This window comes from Pholis gunnellus (assembly GCF_910591455.1).
Source record: "Pholis gunnellus genome assembly, chromosome: 2".
Lineage (NCBI taxonomy): Eukaryota > Metazoa > Chordata > Actinopteri > Perciformes > Pholidae > Pholis > Pholis gunnellus.
Window position 1 is genome coordinate 13,397,560 of NC_136536.1, and position 18,499 is coordinate 13,416,058.

General features: G+C 46.6%; 1 protein-coding gene across 7 annotated transcripts in view; it reads left to right on the forward strand.

Moving 5' to 3' along the window:
• The window catches only part of kmt2d (lysine (K)-specific methyltransferase 2D), a 31,028-nt gene extending 13,292 nt beyond the window's left edge, over positions 1-17,736 (forward strand). For 6 of the 7 annotated variants that reach the window (XM_079173088.1, XM_079173093.1, XM_079173094.1 and 3 more), the window contains exons 32-55: positions 53-1,687; positions 1,784-1,981; positions 2,146-2,285; positions 2,519-4,332; positions 4,425-4,548; positions 5,182-5,263; positions 5,361-5,427; positions 5,542-5,774; positions 5,885-8,869; positions 8,961-9,110; positions 9,213-9,377; positions 9,494-9,641; positions 9,747-9,828; positions 9,926-10,098; positions 10,268-10,392; positions 10,486-10,621; positions 10,754-10,875; positions 10,978-12,358; positions 12,470-12,606; positions 13,515-13,645; positions 13,928-14,213; positions 14,346-14,419; positions 14,514-14,622; positions 14,707-17,736. In XM_079173088.1, the coding sequence (XP_079029214.1) occupies positions 53-1,687; positions 1,784-1,981; positions 2,146-2,285; positions 2,519-4,332; positions 4,425-4,548; positions 5,182-5,263; positions 5,361-5,427; positions 5,542-5,774; positions 5,885-8,869; positions 8,961-9,110; positions 9,213-9,377; positions 9,494-9,641; positions 9,747-9,828; positions 9,926-10,098; positions 10,268-10,392; positions 10,486-10,621; positions 10,754-10,875; positions 10,978-12,358; positions 12,470-12,606; positions 13,515-13,645; positions 13,928-14,213; positions 14,346-14,419; positions 14,514-14,622; positions 14,707-14,799 (10,590 nt within the window). In that variant the 3' untranslated portion in view covers positions 14,800-17,736. The remainder of the gene's footprint in view (positions 1-52; positions 1,688-1,783; positions 1,982-2,145; positions 2,286-2,518; positions 4,333-4,424; positions 4,549-5,181; positions 5,264-5,360; positions 5,428-5,541; positions 5,775-5,884; positions 8,870-8,960; positions 9,111-9,212; positions 9,378-9,493; positions 9,642-9,746; positions 9,829-9,925; positions 10,099-10,267; positions 10,393-10,485; positions 10,622-10,753; positions 10,876-10,977; positions 12,359-12,469; positions 12,607-13,514; positions 13,646-13,927; positions 14,214-14,345; positions 14,420-14,513; positions 14,623-14,706) is intronic. The other variant, XM_079173092.1, reaches the window with a different exon arrangement.
• Positions 17,737-18,499: the final 763 nt, after the last annotated feature.

Consider the following 18,499-nt stretch of genomic DNA (forward strand, 5'->3'; position numbering starts at 1 on the left):
GGGTCGTGGTGCAGATTGTTCATGCCTACCATATCCTCTCCTCTTTCCACAGCAGGCAGAGAGTCAGGTGTGCAGGCCAATCAAGACAGAGGGAGTGCGTATAAAGACTGAACGACCCAGTTTACACCTCCAGATCCCTCCACCTTCAGGCTCTACGTCCATCTCTTCCCAGCCCAGCTCTGCAGAAAGCCCATTTCCCTTCCCTCCAGATTCAGGATCGTCCTCTGTCTTTTTCTCAGATGGACCTGTTAAGACCCCCGGGTCAGCTGAAATCCGGACAGATCCCTTTGCTAAGCTTCCTCCTCAGTCGCCCCATTCTCACTCTCACCCCACCACACCCTTCTCCCATGCTGGGGCCAGCCCCTTACAGGCCTCTTCCTCAGGTTATTCCGCTTCCGGCCCACAGGGTCCTCCTCAGGGACGGCCAGCCAGTCTTGGCCCCTTTGACATGCAACCAGGAACTCCTGGAACCCCCAGACGGGCTCAGCAGGTTGACCCCTACTTCAGATCACAGCTGCAGCAGCAACAGGGCCATCTACCACAATCGCAGCAAGGCTCCCAGGAGTCCCTTGGAGCTCCAGAAAGTCCTCATTCAAGAGGCACAGGGCTTGGGGAGTCGCCCATCTTCTCGCCACCCCACAATACCCACTATGGAGACCCTTTCAGAACCCAGCAAGGGATGGGACGGTCAGAATATGGTTCATCCCCATCACCCTCTGCAGTGGCTTCCTCACCTGCATGCACAGGGCAGTACAAGGCTGATATGAGTGCACCATCTCCACGCTCCTCTGCAGTTGGAAGACCTGATCTATCCACTGACTCTCCTGCTGGGATGCTGGAGTCTGGGGATGGTTTATTCAAGGCACCTATGACTCCACGAATGCACCAAGGGGAGGGCGGGACACTTCATCCTGGAGCTTCCCCTAGCCACCCCTCTGAAGGCTACAGGCAGTCTCCTTCCCACCCTTTCTCCGACCCCCACACTCAGCCATCACTGACTCCCAGGCCGCTGTCGGGTGACAATTGTTCTCTCGGACCCCAGAGACACCCTGTAGCTCAACAGGAACTATGCCCTAGAGTACCCTCCAACCCACAGTCCCAGGTCAGCTCTCAGTCTCCTCACACTCCTGGTGGCCATTCCAATGATGCCTACTCTGTCCATTCTCCTGCTAACCCTCGTTTCCAATCCCCAGACCTTTGTTCTCAGCCACCTTCAAGGCCACAATCTAGAGACCCTTTTGCTACTATCCACAAACCCCCTCGTCCCCCTTCTGTTGCCCCAGAGGGAATTGCAAGTTACAAAAGCTCACCTCATCCTAACCAGCAACCTCCACCCCATCCGACTAACAGTTCCATAGGTGATCCTCTCTCTGGTAAACCGTCAGCACCTCCTACCTTCAGCCGCAGCCTCAGCACGGGAGGTTTCCAAATAACTCAGCAGCAGAATCAGATGTTACAGGGTCAGCTTCAGCAACAACAGCCACAAACTCAGCAGACTATGAGTGCAGACGGCTTCAGCTCCAGGGTACCACCCCCTTCTGGGTCTCAAGAATTACCAGCTGTCCGCCCTCCAGATGCACCTCATCAGCCAGCTTTGCCAGGCGCTCAAGAAATGCCTGACATTTCAGCAGTGCAGGACCCTGCATTAGTAGGCCTGAGCCCCTCTGAGCTGGAGAAGCACCGACAGGTATCAAAATATTAGCCAGGGAACAATCATGCTATGCACCGTTTAAGTCTTTTGTTAATCAAAGCTTGTTGTGTTGTGTTTTTTTTTTTTTTTTAGCGACTGAGGCTGAGGGAATTCTTAATCAGACAACAAATGCAGAGAAATTCCATTAGACAAGAGAAGGAGGCTGCTGCTGCTGCAGCTGCTGCAGCTGCTGCTGCTGCTGCAGGCAGTACATCCCCTGGCTGGTCTGGAGGAGAGATGGGAGCCTTTCAACAAGACAAGGCCCACAGAGCACCACCACCTTATCCACAGGTACAAACACTTTTAAGTGCCTCGCATGGAAGCTCGTTGCCGTCTGCGTGTGTTGATGAATGAGAGGCAAATTGTAAAGCAAAATAAACTCTGTAGAAATGCAACAATTTATTACAAATAAAAGGAATGTTACATTTGCCTATTTTACCTCTTATTGCTTTAAGGATCGTGTTGCTGTTACTTCTGCTGGACCTCAGACGTCTGTGGCAGGGAAGATGCCCATGGCTGTTGGAGGCATGGAGGATAAGCTCATTCGTCCACCACCTACAGGAACTCCTGCCATCATCGATCCAAGTGCACTAAGGTATCCGCATCATTGAAGTAGATTCACAATTGTTGTGAATTACTACGACTTAGTTCCCCTTACACAGGTAATCATTCCCCCCCACTGTTTGAACAATGGTAACACAAGGATTTGGCAATTTTTGTTGGCTACTTAAATAATTGGCACCCTAAATTAATACCACCCCTCACATCTTAAACATTCTGTATTACTGGCTACACGGTTAAAATGGAAATGTTTTTTCTGTGCTTCAGGCTACCAGGGCCCAGCAGACCTCAGGGCATGTTTGCCCGTCCTCCATTCCCTCCTCAGTGGCAGGGCCAGCCTCCAGGTCCAAGGAGGTTTCCCCAGCCTGGCATGGAGGCTATGGGCATAAGGCACAATGTCAACCCTGCTGCCAACATCCAGGGCATGGAAGGCATGGGTAACCCTCACGCCATGATACCAGGACATGGAGGAGAGACCATGCAGCCAATGGGTCAAGGACCCCCACCACAGTTTATTGAATTGAGACACAACTCGCAGAGGCTTTCCCTACGACCTCAGTTTATGCCCCGTGGACCACAGCAAAGACCACGTCTCTTTCTTCCACAGCAAGAGATGGCAGCACCTTATGTTCAGCAACATCCCATAGCTCAAGCTGGTGGCATTCAAACAGAGGGGGGCAGCAACTCACAGCTGGGGTTACAGCAGGGTGCACTGTCTGTTTTACTGCCTCACCAGTCGACAGGCCCAGTAACACAACAGCCCCACTTGCAACCGCAGGCAGCTACTTCCACTCCAAACATTCCTGGCGCTGAGCAGCATCAGCTTCGACAACCAAGCCTAGTCACACATCCCCAGCCTGCCACGGCAGAAAATAGTGAGGAGCTGCCAGAGCCTGACCTAGAGGGGCTTGGGGATGCCCCAGGGGATGGAGGTGTCGAGGATGAGGATGATTTGGCTCTAGACTTGGACCCTGACAAAGGAGATGATGACTTGGGCAACCTGGACAACCTTGAAACCAATGATCCACATCTAGATGACTTACTTAACAGTGATGAGTTTGACCTGCTGGCATACACCGACCCTGAACTGGACCAAGGAGACCCTAAAGATGTCTTCTCAGACCAGCTGCGGTTGGTGGAAGCAGAAAGTGAAGCACCTTCATCTTCCTCTGCATCTGTGCTTGTTAAAGTGGAAGCAAAAGCCAAGGTGGAGCCAGGGCAGAAGTCTCTCACAACAGCTCCTGCCATTGCAAGGGGGTCTTCTACCCTACTGCCGCCCTCTGCAAACACTGTTGATACCTCCAAGGTAAAAGTAGAGGACAGAGGTATGACCCCTCAGCTGCATCCAGGACATACTGTGGTAAAAGATGAAATAGGAGATGCTGTGTCAATGCTTCTTGGTGGGAACACGTCATCAGCCAAGCCTGCACAGCCAGAAAACCAGTCAGCGTCACTCAGTTCTGTTCGATTAGGGGGACTTCCGTACCCCCTGCCAGGCCAAGCTAACGCATTGCCTTTTCCTCCAGCTGCGGCACATATCGGTGATGATCCGCTCGGGCTGCCTGATGTAGGGGAACAGCACTCTCTTGCTGATTTGGCAAAGGTAGAGAGCTCTTTAGATGGTGAACTGCCCCTTCTAATACAGGATCTTCTGGAGCATGAGAAAAAGGAACTACAGAAGCAGCAGCAACAGCAGCAACAGCTCAGTTCCCTCCACCAGGGAGGCATGGCACCCCATTTTCCTGGCCTCTCAAGTCAACAGCCTAACCCACAGGCACCCGGACAGATAATGCTGCCACACCACCATCGTCCACCACCCCAAGGAATGATGGCTCAGCCAGGGATGGTACCCCGTGCTCCGCACATGTTGCAGCAACAACAACAACAGCAGCAGCAGCAGCAGCAGCAGCAGCAAAGGCTTATGGGACCTGGAATGGCACCTCCACCTCACATGAATATGGCCCAGCAGCAAGCCATGGTGAGGATGGGTCAGCCAGGGATCCATGCAGGTGTCAGTCATCAACCGCAATCGCAGCCATTGATTAAACCACCTCTGGCCAACAACTTCTTCCCAGATAAAGGTAAGCGCTGTGGCTTGTCGCCGTCATCACTCTGCGTCATGATGTTCTTTTCGTACTATAGCCACAGACTTTGTCTTACTCTTTTATTGCAGATTTAGACAAATTTTCTACTGATGACATCATGGATCCCATTGCCAAGGCAAAGATGGTGGCACTTAAGGGTATCAAGAGAGTGTTGGCACAGGATCCAATGGCTGTTCCTTCTGGCATAAACAGGTATTTTGTCTTGTGTAAAGCTTTTATACATTAGTTTGACATTTAAGTTAGGTCAGTATGTTTTCATCCAACAGTTTTAAAGGAGCTTTATACAACATTATGAACATTAATATAGCAGCAAACAACTATTACTAAGATATAATGGACTGATGTCTACCTGAGCAGAGAATCAAGTCACTCTCCCTCTGTGTGTGTTGTTATCTGAGCTTCTCCTTCCTTTGTTGACATAACCGGGCCGTGCGTGCTTAAATTGCATATTTGTGCATCTGCACTTGCCTCACTGATTAGCTCACGGCCGCTGCTTAAATGGGTGGCAGAGGTCCGTCTACAGAGGGATTTACGTGAATTGTTTTTTACAATCCAGCCATTTGAGTCAGTATCAGAACGATATCTGTGCATCTCTTTTACTGGCACAACTGTTTGCTGAGGCAGATGTTAAGAAGTGCATGTTAGTCACGTTGTTTTCTCAAGACTGCTGCCCACTCCTCCAAAGGGAGTGACCTAGTGTGCAGCAGTGTCCTAGTTTTAACTGTCTAATCTAATAGCGTCACACGATACCCATCAGGTGGTGGTAACATCATGGTTCAGTAGGCTGCAGGTATAGTATCATTGTATTATGTCCTTTCTCTTCAGGCAACAAGTTTCTCTGCTTGCTCAGAGGCTGGCCTCTGCCCCGGGCACAGATCCAGGTCAACTTACTCCTGGACCTCCAAAGGTATGCTGGGTTGCTTGATTGATGATGAATGATTGATTAACTTTCACTGTATGTCTTATGTAGCTGATTGATTCAAATTATTTCTTTTTGTGTTTAGGAGGGAGAAACCAGTGATCCCACTCAGTCGAGACCTAACCCTCCCCAGTTTGTGCAAGGAATCATCAGTATGTTCTACCAATAATGCCTCTTGTTAAACATGAATTAAGTCATAAGGAAACGTTATATTTCTGTCCCCATACTCTTTTATGGTTGTCTTAAGTTATCCTCTTATTTTACAGATGATGCAGAACAGCACCAATATGAAGAATGGCTTCTTCACACTCAGCAGTTACTCCAAATGCAGTTGAAATTTCTGGAGGAACAGATTGGAGTTCACCGCAAATCACGCAAGGCACTGTGTGCTAAGCAACGCACTGCTAAGAAAGCTGGAAGGGAGTTTGCTGAGGCAGATGCAGAGAAACTAAAGTTGGTAACAGAAGAGCAGAGCAAAATTCAGAAACAGCTTGACCAGGTGTGTAGATGTTATAGAAGCTAATAAAGACAAATAACTAAACCTTTTTACTAAACAGTAAAGGCTCTTGATAAACAAATTCATATCTGTTCCTAATTGTTCTGTTCTAGGTACGGAAGCAGCAGAAAGAGCACACCAATCTCATAGCAGAGTACAAAAGCAAACAGCAGCAGCATCAGCAAAGCTCAGGTATTCTTCCCCCGGGTCATTCTGCACAGGGAGCCTCCCCTCACATGTTTCCCAAGATGCCTGGCCCGATGATGATGGGCCAACAGGGAGCACCAGTAATGGCCCAACACTCTGTTGTGATGCCCCAAAGCGGAATGCCAGTCAGGATGCCCCAAGGGCAGCCCTTTATTGGTGGAGCCCAACCCCAACCCCAGCTTCCTGCTGCTCTTGTAGCCAGGGCCCCCAGGGCCCCAGGTCCTCCTGGTGCTCCAACAGGATTCTTCCCACAGGGGCCCGGGATGCAAGGTGCAGACCCCAGGCTTCTCCAAGAAAGACAGCTTCAACATAGGATGCAGATGGCAAAGCTCCAGCAGCAACAACAACAACAACAGCAGCAGCAGGTGATGATGGGCCAGCAACCAATGCCACACCCAAATCAACAGTCTGGCTTAATCGCTCAGCCACCATCCAATATGATGGGGAACCCACTTATGGCCCAACAACAAGCAAACACTCAACAGGGAATGCTAGCCAACCAGGCCAACACTCAACAAGGAATACTTGCCAACCAGCCCAATCAGCAGAGCATGGTGCAGGTTCCACAAGGAATGGTTGGAGGCCAGTCTGTGGCTCCACTGTCACAGAACCTTGCTGGAGGCCAGTCTATTAATCATGGTCAAGCCATGATGGCAGTTCAACCAGGGATTATGGGGAACCCACCAGTTGCACCATCCCAGCAACAGAGGCCCCAGCTTATGATGAGCCAGCAGGGAATGGTTGGATCTCCTGGTCACCCTGGCCTCAGGGGTCCCCAGGCCCAATTGACTCCACAACAACAGAACATTCTGGCCCAACGCATGCTTGCATCTCAGCAACAGCATCAGCAAAATGTTGCAAATTTGGCCCACCTTCAGCAGCAGCAGATTGCACAGCAAAGACAACAAACACAATTGATCAGTCAATCCAACCAAGAGCAAGGTGTGCTTTCCCAGCCCTCTACCCCACAGATGGGCTCCTCGCCTTCAGCAGGAAGTATCACGCCCCAGCCACAGGGAGCTACAGACAACCAAAACTCAGGCCCCAAAGAGGGTGGGATCCTCAGCCCTGATTCAAGAACGCCACCGCAGCACAGTGGACCCTCCACTCCCAATCAGATGTCCCAACTAGGTGCTACAAATGATCATCAAACTGACTTGGGAAGACAGCAGTTACAACAGCAGCAGCATCAAAACCAGGTTTATATGGCCCAGCAGCAACAATCAAATCCTCAATCTGTACCTGAACCTCAAACAGGTTTGGTTGGAAATCAACAAACTGGTGTGCTTCAGCAACATCAGCAACAACTTCCGCTCGCTCTACAGAGGCAAGGTTCCCTCAGTGCTGACAAGCCCATTTTGATGACTGTTAAAGAGGAAAGGAAACCAATTGATTTCTTGGCTCAGCAACAACAACAACAGCAAACGGTGCAAAATGCCATGCAGCAGTCACAAGATCCCAACATCCAACAGCAGATCATAAACCAGAACCATCCTGGACAGCCACAGCCTGTTGTGATGGGTCATAACCCACAACAACAAGCCCTCATGGCCCAGCAACAAAAACAACAGGCCATGATGGGCATGATGAGAGCCCAGCAGCAAGGGATGATGGCGCAGAGGCCTGTGGTTCCACCTGGACAGATCCGTACCCCAATCAACATCCAGGCTATTATTGCTCAGAATCCTCAGCTCCGCAATCTTCCCCCAAACCAGCAGATACAGCACATCCAGGCCATGATCGCCCAGAGGCAGCTCCAACAGGGACAGATGCTGCGGATGTCTATGGGTCAAGGCCAGCAAGGTCAGTTGAGGCCTCATATGCCACCAGGACAGATGCCACAGGTTGTGCAGCAGATGCCATATGGAGCAATGGGAAAGCCAGGAGCAGTGGGCACTCCGCAACAATCGGGCATGTTGGGTCAACAACCCGGTGTTGCTCCACAGATGCAACAGGGGATGATGGTCCCTGGGCAGCAACAGCCACAAGTAGGGGAGATGATGCAGCAACATATTATGAGAGGCCAGGTACCAGTGCCTCCTTCTCCCATGGACCCGGGCCGAATGGTAAGGCCAACATCTCCACGCCAGCCGATTGCCAATTCTCCTGGACACTTTAATCAAGCTATGGGTATGCGTCCACCCACTCCCAACCAGAACCAGCAAGCACTAATGGCAGCTGCAGCCGGCCGCATGCAGGGTTCTCCATCCCATGCATATTCTCCAAGAGGTCCCTTTGGCATGAGCCCGGCCCACCCAGCCTCGCCTCATTCCTCCCATGTCTCCTCACCTTCTATAGCTGACAGCAGGGCTGGAAGGGGGAGTCCGTACAGCCATGTCAGGGCCTCTCCACTCAGGTCACCCGGAGCCAAGAGTCCGCTTGACTGTCCTGGACTGAAAGTAGAAGCTCAGACATCGGGCAATGAAACATCTCACTCAGCCTCAGTTATCCCCAATGGTCCACAGAAAGGCTTAAATGTTCAGCAGCAGGTCACAGAGAACCATGGTCCTCACACACAACATGGTCCTAGAGTAGGGGAGCTATGCAAGATGACCTTACAGAACATTAAACAGGAACCACGAGAGGTTCAATGTGATGGTGCGCCAGAGGCTCATCCTGGGGCTATAAAGCGAGAAGCAACGGGTGAGGCAGTTACCTCTGGGAACAACACTAGCTTTATTAGTGCTGGAAACATGTCTGGAGACCCTGGAACTCAAGGTCCTCGATCTGAGACTGGACAGCAACTATTACAGAAACTCCTGAGAACCAAGAACCTTCAGCTTGGTGCTCAGAGGCCTTCTGAAGGCATCCACAATGAGATCAATGGCCACATTAACAGCAAACTAGCAATGCTGGAACAAAAACTTCAAGGGACTCCACGGAATATGGAGGTATGTTTTTCTCAGTCCATTCATCCAAATTGCTCTCTTCATGTTGCTGTATGTGAGTAAAGAACCTCTTTCCTTTTCTTGACCCTTGCAGGATTTACAGTCTATAACAAAAAGGTCTCCTGCACAAAAGCCAAAGCGCACTAATAAGGCAACTGGAGACAGAGGGCCTAACGCACGGAAGAAGAATAAAAAGGAAGAAGTTGGAAAAAGTGCTGAAGCCCTGATAAAGCAACTCAAACAGGTAAAAGGATAGCAAAAATTAATTTCCTGTGGTTCATTTTTGCCATTGCTCTTTTGAAGAGTGATTCCACATCATGTAGACTAACGGACATTTACCCTTCAGGGTCTCTCTCTGCTGCCCTTGATGGAGCCTTCAATCACTGCCAGTCTGGATCTGTTTGCCCCTTTTGGAAGCAGCCCAGCCAATGGCAAAGCCCAGCTCAAAGGATCCTTTGGAAATGCAGTGCTGGACAATATCCCAGACTACTATTCTCAGTTACTCACAAAGGTATAACTAAGCTGCAACATGTACGGTGCAGTTTTTTTAAATAATACAACTTCAGGAACGAAGTCTTACAAAACCAAAGCATGATTTATGAGGATAATGTTTTGTACCCTTTACAGAGTAACCTCAGCAACCCACCAACACCCCCATCCTCCCTGCCACCCACTCCTCCACCTTCAGTGCAGCACAAGCTGCTGAACGGCGTGACTCCTGGAGAGGAGCTGTCTGAGGGTCAGAAAGACACAGAACCAGCGGAAGAGCCAATGGGTAAACAATGAGGGATTTGGCAAAAAAATAGTTTTTCATGAATATTGAATTTCATCTGCAGTTGTACAGTAATTGGGTTCTTAATACTCTAATATTCTCCTGCAGATTCTGTTAAAGATGAGGTGAAGAGTGTCGACATTCTAGCAGCTCTCCCCACCCCACCACATAACCAGAATGAGGACATCAGGTACAATAGGACAATTCTCTTGAGGTCTTTGTCAAGCACAATACATGGATTTCCTGTTACTTAGTGCCTATAAATGTATGTTTTGTCTTTCTAACAGGATGGAGAGTGACGACGAGGATGCCCCAGAAAGCATCATCCCGGCATCATCCCCCGAAAGTACCGTTGGGGATGAAACGCCACGTTTCCCTCAACTACGGGAGCCTAAAGAGGAGGAGACAGAGAGAGCAATATCCCCCATCATCCCCCTTATACCTCGCACTGCCATCCCAGGTATTATACAACATTCTGTAAATCCCCAAAACAAGAGCAACGTTTCTTACATTTTTTATGAATTCCTTCCTGTATGTGTTTTATTGTTCAAATCAATTTTCATGTTACCTTTTACATCCATTTATGTTATTAAAATGCAAAACAATTATGTACACATTTTCTTTTGTAGCATTTCCAGAAAACAAACCATTTGAAGCAGCTGATAGCAAGGCTGTGTCCACATCTAACCATTGGGACAAGGCCAAAAACAATGAAGTGTCTGTTACATTCACATTGTCATCTGCTGCAGCTAAGGTACTGAGCCATTATCTCATTGCATCATTAAGTTTGTGTTAACTATGCCGTAAACATACATAACTGACCTTTTTTTTTTTTTTTTTTTTACAGAAACTGAACCACGTCATGATGGCCATGGCCCAGCTGCTTAATATCAGAATGCCGGGTTCTTATGAGGTGACTTTCCCTCCTCAAAACCCTGACATGCCTGTAGTGGATGGGCCCGGGAAGGGACCTGACCAGTCAGGTATGCATTTAGAGATTGTTGTTTGGGCTTGTTCCTCTTGTCTCACTGGGTCGGGACAATCACGACGTGAGTGTGGCTCATGACAATTAACCCGTAATTAAAGACTAATATTTGGGCGGTCATGTTTTCTAGGGGCTCTGTGTACAAAGGACGGTGCCTCACCCAGTCAGGATGACTGGCTGAGGCAGTTTGATGTGTCTCTACCAGGCTGTACATTGAAGAAACAAGTGGACATTCTGGCACTTATTAAACAGGTCAGTCTTGGAAATGTTAAAATGATTGATCTTTTTTTTTAGTCAAATATTGTCCATCATATATTTCTTGAAAGCTGTATCACATGTGCATTTTTCTCCTAGGAATTCCAAGAAAAAGAAGACCAACCGGCCCAGCACTGTTACACAACCAAAGTGAATGACTTGGATGTGCGCCACCTTCCTGCTATACCAGTGGAAGAATCTCCACCACCATCTCCATCCCCTCCATGTCCTTCCCCATCTGTCCCAGTTCCCACTAGTGACGTTGAACCTTCCAAAAAGTCAGCTTCTCCATCCCCGCCCCCCTCCAGTCCCACCATTGTCCAGATCAAGACCGAGACTGAACAGGACGATGGGCCCACTATTGATGCTGCTCAACCAACTGATGTCACAGAGCCTGAAGTTGCTGCTCCAGAGTCGGTTACTGAACCGGCCACTGCCTCTGCGGTTCCAGATCCTTCTGTTCCCACTGAGCCAACTGAAGTCCTTCTGTGTCCTGCTATCAAGGAGGAGGACTTGTCCGCTGATCCAGCTCAACCTCCTCAAGATTCTCCTGACAACATGGAGTCTTCCCCTAAGGCTGTCAAGCAGCGCAGGCCTCTCTCCCCTGATGAGGAGGTGGTACATCCCAAAGTGAAGAAATGGAAGGGGATTCGCTGGAAACGTCTTCAGATCGTCATCACGATACGAAAAGGTGGGTCTAAGAAAGAAAGCAGCCGTGAGGTGTCTGAGCTAATGGAACGCCTGCGCATCACTCTTCGACCAGACAGGCTGCCTCGGGACAAACGTAAATGCTGCTTCTGCCACGAGGAAGGTGATGGAGCCACAGACGGACCTGCCCGGTTGCTCAACATTGACGTGGACCTGTGGGTGCACCTGAACTGTGCCCTGTGGTCCACAGAGGTGTATGAGACGCAGGGGGGAGCCCTTATCAACGTGGAGGTAGCCCTGCGTCGTGGGTTGCGAACTCTTTGCGCATACTGCCAGAAAACGGGCGCCACCAACAGCTGTAACAGAATACGCTGCCCGAACGTCTACCACTTTGCGTGTGCCATCCGGGCACGCTGCATGTTCTTCAAGGACAAGACCATGTTGTGCACCCAGCATAAACTGAAGGGCCCCAGTGAAGACGAGCTCGGCATGTTTGCCGTTTTACGGCGCGTCTACATTGAACGGGATGAGGTGAAGCAGATTGCCAGCATCTTACAGCGAGGCGATCGTATCCACTTGTTCCGTGTGGGCGGTCTCATCTTTCATGCTGTTGGCCAGTTGCTACCTTCCCAGATGGCCAACTTCCACTCACCCACTGCCATTTTCCCTGTTGGCTATGAGGCCACACGCATCTACTGGAGCACGCGGGTGCCCAACAAGCGGTGTCGCTACCGCTGCCGCATCAACGAGGACGACGGTCGTCCCCTATTTGAGGTGCGAGTTCTGGAGCACGGCATGGAGGATCTGCAGTACCGCGACACTACTCCAGAGGGTAAGAACTCATACGCTGCTCCCACTTTATATGACGTAGTATTTCTGTGTTGTACTGTTCCACTTGAAATAACTCTTGACCACTGTTTAATGCACCACCTTTTGTCTTTAGGGATCTGGGAACGGGTGGTTCAGCAGGTGGCTGAACTCCGAGATGACTCGTCCATGTTGAAGCTGTTCACTGAACATGTCAAGGGAGAGGAGATGTATGGCCTCACAGTTCATGCTGTCATGCGGATCACTGAGTCGGTAAGAATATGCAACAATGTATCGCCTTGTCCCCCATTTGATTTAGTCTCTGACTAACATTTTGTCCTTTAATTAAGGTAAATCTGGTCATTTTTAAGAAAACTTTTTAATTCAGTTCAAGGTTTGAAATGCAGGCAAAGCTGAAAAAGTCAGCTGATTGATTAAGCAGAAAGAACTAGAGATGCACCCAATGCAATTTTTTTAGGCCAATGATGATTTACCACTGTCATAATTTATCCATAATTACCATAATTTATCCTTTTACTTTGTTGTGATTTTTTTTTTTATTGATTTTTTTTTTAATACATTACATTATATACATTAGTGTATATTTATTTAAATACTTTGATAAAAATAAATCCTGGCATTTTGATTTTTAATTGTTATAAGCTGCTTAGAGATAGTGTAAGAAAGTTAAAAAAGGTCCTAATTCCCCCTCTGTATATTTTATTTTACAAGATTACATTTGCCCAATACAATTATAATTTTTTTTGAAAGCATCATAATGCAAATCAATGTAACCTTTGTAAACCTCTCTGTCCTCAAACGACACACACACACACACACACACACACACACACACACACACACACACACACACACACACACACACACACACACACACACACACACACACACACACACACACACACACACACACACACGTCATCATTGTGGAAGTTCTTCAGTGCGTGTGCGTCTGTGATGTTACTCTCTGTACACGTATGTAAATTTGATCAGTAAAAAATTAAATATGAAGGCTGACCGCTCGGCAGCCGTTCGGTCGGTGCATCTCTAGACATGACGTTAGACAGAAACCTTGACCACACCCAAAATGAGGGTCTGCCTTAAAGGTTCTACTGTCAATCACTGCATGATTAACATGAGTTTTGTTTGTTGTGTTTTAGTTGCCTGGAGTAGAGAACTGCCAGAACTACCTGTTCCGATATGGCCGGCACCCTCTGATGGAGCTCCCTCTCATGATCAACCCCACTGGCTCTGCTCGCTCTGAACCTAAAGTCCCCACACAGTGCAAGAGGTACAGCAGCACTACTTTAGCAAGAAGCTAACGGTAGCCATGAGGCGTGTTGATTTCATTTTTAATACTTTTGTACAATATCTCAATAACGCATTATATCAGCGAAGCATAGCAATAAAGCCAATTTTACAGTTTTTATTCATTATCTTCATATTTCAGTAATTATAAAGTTTCCCTCCACCTGGAAACACATTCCTTTATTGTAGATAAGAAGCATGCTTGATACTAATTCTAAATGTATCTTCCAAATGACACACTGTCTGTTTTCTGTTTTGTCTGAAGGCCTCACACTCTAAATAGCACCAGCGTGTCAAAGGCCTACCAGAGCACCTTCACTGGAGAGCTCAACACGCCGTACAGCAAGCAGTTTGTCCACTCCAAGTCGTCCCAGTATCGGCGCCTGAAGACGGAGTGGAAGAATAACGTGTATCTGGCACGATCACGCATTCAGGGCCTGGGTCTGTACGCCGCTAAGGATCTGGAGAAGCACACCATGGTCATCGAATACATCGGCACTGTGATCCGCAACGAAGTGGCCAATCGCCGCGAGAAGATCTACGAGTTCCAGGTATGCCAACTGAACACTGGCACTTGAATGCAAAGTTAAAAAAAAAAAAAATGTAAAAGTTTAAGGAATGGACAAAAAAAAAAGTGTATGAACCTTTATTCTCTTTTAACCTTTATTATTCTTCTAACTTAGAACCGCGGTATCTACATGTTCCGCATCAACAATGAGCAGGTGATTGATGCCACTCTGACCGGAGGCCCAGCTCGGTGAGTGTTTGTGATTGGTTGTTTCTTTTCAAACCTTTGAGTCGAGTACGTTTTTGTTTTTTTTAACAGATTTTTTTTTTCTTCTCCTTTCCAGCTACGCCAACCACTCCTGTGCTCCGAACTGTGTTGCAGAAGTTGTAACGTTCGACAAAGAAGACAAGATTATCATAATTTCCAGCCGCAGGATCCCTAAGGGAGAAGAGGTGCAGTGCCTTAGAAAACCAACCACCACTCACTCTTACACGTCTTTCATTTTGTCATTAACTTTCTTTGTTTCTTACTTCCAGCTGACCTACGACTACCAGTTTGATTTCGAGGACGACCAGCACAAGATCCCTTGCCATTGTGGAGCCTGGAATTGCCGAAAGTGGATGAACTAACCAGAAGAAAGCAAAAAAATGGCAACCTTCCCCTCTCACTGGTGCCAGAACACTCCTGCGCCAAAGCCTTTGAATCCTACATAGCCAGTGCATAAGCTGTTGTGAAAGTTGTGGAGGGATGCTGGCCTCAGTCGTTGAAAGACTAAAGCGTTGACACCTGTAGCCAAAGGTTTGAAGAGCATTAATCAATAAAAGCAACTGACCACCTCCGTCAACAGCAGCTTGATGGTGGGATTAACTTTCATGTTTGGACTAGTGAATCACCGTTTCCTCAGCCAAAACCCTTTTTCCTCCTCGACTGTTCTCAATAATCTCACAGTGGCTGGAAAACAATCCTCAACATCTACCAAATGACTCTGACCCTCTGATATCAATACACGTAGTGCAGAGCTCACCCGGAGCTTCGACAAAAAGCCATTTTTAAAATACTAAGAATGAACTAATGATGCATTTTTATGTTTTAAGTCGGACCTATTTCCTGTCCCACCTGACCACACCTCCCCCCCTCCCCCCCAGAAAAGGCACTTTTCCCATCAAGTCATCAATGAAGACATCACGGATATTGGCTAGCTAGACAATCTCGATGTGGCTCTGTGTAAAGAACTACATTTGATCGATGGAGAAAAAGAAAAGATGTAAGTTAATATAAAATTTGAGATGCTATTGATCTGTGGCTCCAGAGGAACCAGATGTTCTGACTGTGTGGAGTCCCAAGGTGGGTTAGTTGGACCCAGTCTACCTCATTGATTTAGCGGGAAGCGACTGCTTTGTATAAAAACTGTTAACTGCTACTGTGGAATGGGGGGGGGGGGGGGGCGGGGGGGGGGGGGGGGGGGGGGTGGTTTTATGGGCTTAGCCTTCTCGGACAAGCAGGGAATTTTAAGCAGCAGGTTTGCTCTATCTACTCTATGCTGATGATTTACAATAATGAGCCAACATAATTATTATTCATGAATTGTTTATACAGAGGAAATATATGACAGTTTTGATAAGATATTGCATTAAAATCACAATCAGAAGCTTAGCAGGTGTCCTGTATGCCACCAAATCCTCCTGGATGTTGATGTAGCTTTGTCTTTTTGTTTATTTTATTTTTTTTATTTATGCGTCTCAAAAACCATGTTTATCAGCTGTGTGAAAGCACAATAACATCCTTTATACGTTGCTTGAGACGGCGATGGTGTGAGTGAATGGCTCTCGGGTCACGGTCTTTGAAGAAGACAAAGACATTAACCAAGTACATTTGCTCGTTTGCTTCATACATTGAAGTCCCACTTGTTGAAAACCAGCCGGTGGATGCATGACTACTGTCCCATTAAATGTTTTTTATTCCCCCCCCCCCCCCCCCCCCCCCCCCCCCCCCACAACTCAAATCTTTTCACAACTCAACCTTGAACTTTGAATCATGCCTCTTCCTCTCTTGGTGTTTAGTGGACTGTTGTTAAACTTTACTGTAGTAAGTCTTCCTCTGCCTGAGCTCAGCCTGCAGTGTTTCTACTTCCCCCCCCCGTCGTGTGCTTTTCTAGTGCTGGTACTGTCCTCTCGAGGCTGAACTGATGGCAGGGAAAGACTTATTGGATAAAAGGGCATTTGTTTTCATTTCTATGTAAGATGAATGAAAAAAGTCTTTAAAAGGGAGCTTTACTAAAACTCCACCTTCCCATACTACTTTGTTTCCCCCCTTTTCCCCTAACCTAAGACCTCACATGAATTAAAAATGCAAAGTTGTACAAACTGTATATATAGTATATGCATAAGGGGACAGCAACTCTTTATCCAGCCCCTTTGTAATCAATAAAGTCAAAAAGTGTAGAGAAATAAAATTGAAAAAAATCAACCACTGGATATCATTTTAACAAAGATAAAGCTGTATATAAATATAAATATATGTAAAATGGCAAACTAATATCTTTATGTATATGAACCAGAGTGTTTTGCATTTACCTGTTTTTTCTATTAGTGTTTTTGCTATAAGCTCTCAGAGACAAGTTTGTTAAAATAGGTTTGAGGAAAAATGTCTGGTCTTCTCAAATCAACTGCGACGAGAAGCCGGTGTGATTACGAAACTGTTTGGATTCGTGTGGACGGTCGGCGATTAGACATGGAAATCACTTCTTGCGTAAAGCAGTACAATGGTGCATAGCATTTGTATTTATGTAATATTGTTTGTGTTTATTTTTCTTTTTATTTATGCTACTGCTTGTCGATTACCAAAACCTGTCCCTTAATCGGTCACAATTGGATTAATATACTCTTGAATGGAGAATCTTGAATTCCCTAGACTATTGTTAGTGTTTTGCTTTTGATATCTTCCCTATAGAAGTGAATGTGTTGGTAAACCTTGTGAAACGGTTACTTGGCCTGATGTATGTTATGATGTAATACTCAAAGTTAATCCCATACTTAACCTGGTAATGAATTGCACTCTCATAGTATAACGGAGAACTTCTCTAAAGTGGTAGATATTGATCAAGTATCTGAAGCAGTGATATATAGATATATATATCTATAGATATATATCATTTTGGTATGTTTCTATTTCAAGGGAAGACCATGACGAGACATTATGCCGCTCACTGGATTTTAGCCTGAATAATTTTTAACTTCTCTGAATCTTAATTTAAATTCTCTGCATATCCTATAATTTAAATAAAGTTTGCTCAAATTGAAGGTTTTTTTTAACCTCACCTACTTTTTAAAAAGATGTTGCATCTGTACAGCAGAGATACTTTTAGGGAATATGAATAAATATAATGATCATTTTTATTGTATGTGGCATGTTTTGTATGGATATTATTTTGAATTGTACAGATTTTTTTCAGGACGCCAGAAGTTGCATCTCTTTATATACAGCTTTCCCACTCCCCTTTCCCTTCATCTTATTTCTTTGTCTGCTTTTGTTTCTTGTAAAGGAAAATAAAATGCATTTTAAATATGTGTTAATCTTTCTTTCTTTTAAAACAAACTTCACGCAGCATTGATACTTATCTTGAAGGTTCCTTCTTGAAATAACAAAAACAAGCTCCACTTCCATTTATTTTGGAGCTTTCTCTCACATCTCATAGCCTCCACCAGTGGATTGAGTTTGACAAGTTATGGAGATGGTTCACGTTGGCATCACGTGACCTAATAATGGAAAGTTGGTCACGTGATTGCACGTTGTCGTAATTCGTCGGGAGATCTTACCATCCATGAAAAATCAAGTGAATGTTATTTATTTTAGGTTTTCATAAGAAGAATGCACACGACACGATTACAACTGTCAGACAATGTTGTAGAAGTGCAACGCTAGTGGAGTACCTTGTAATGGTCCGGTGCGCACGAGGGTTGATTACAGAGAGAGCAACACCTGTTGTTTTAAAAGGAACATTTGCCAATTACCTCATCTCCATCTGAGTTTGGGCCCGGTCACACCTGCGCAAAATGTGAATGGAATCTGTAGACTTTCTTCTGGATGGCAAAAATAAACTTGAAACTCAGACCATAAGGGGGATTTTTTTGTCATTGTAATGTTCTAATTGAATGGTCTGCCTCTGAGGAAGTGAGTCTCAGCATCGAGCAGAGTTCAGCCCGGCAGAGCGAGCACGTGGAGCATAGTTTCACTTCTTACTCGATGAATTAATGATTTATTTCGACCAAACCAGAGTTGCTGATTGTTGAACGGTGGAAAGACTAACCGAGACATGTTGGTGAGTTGTAT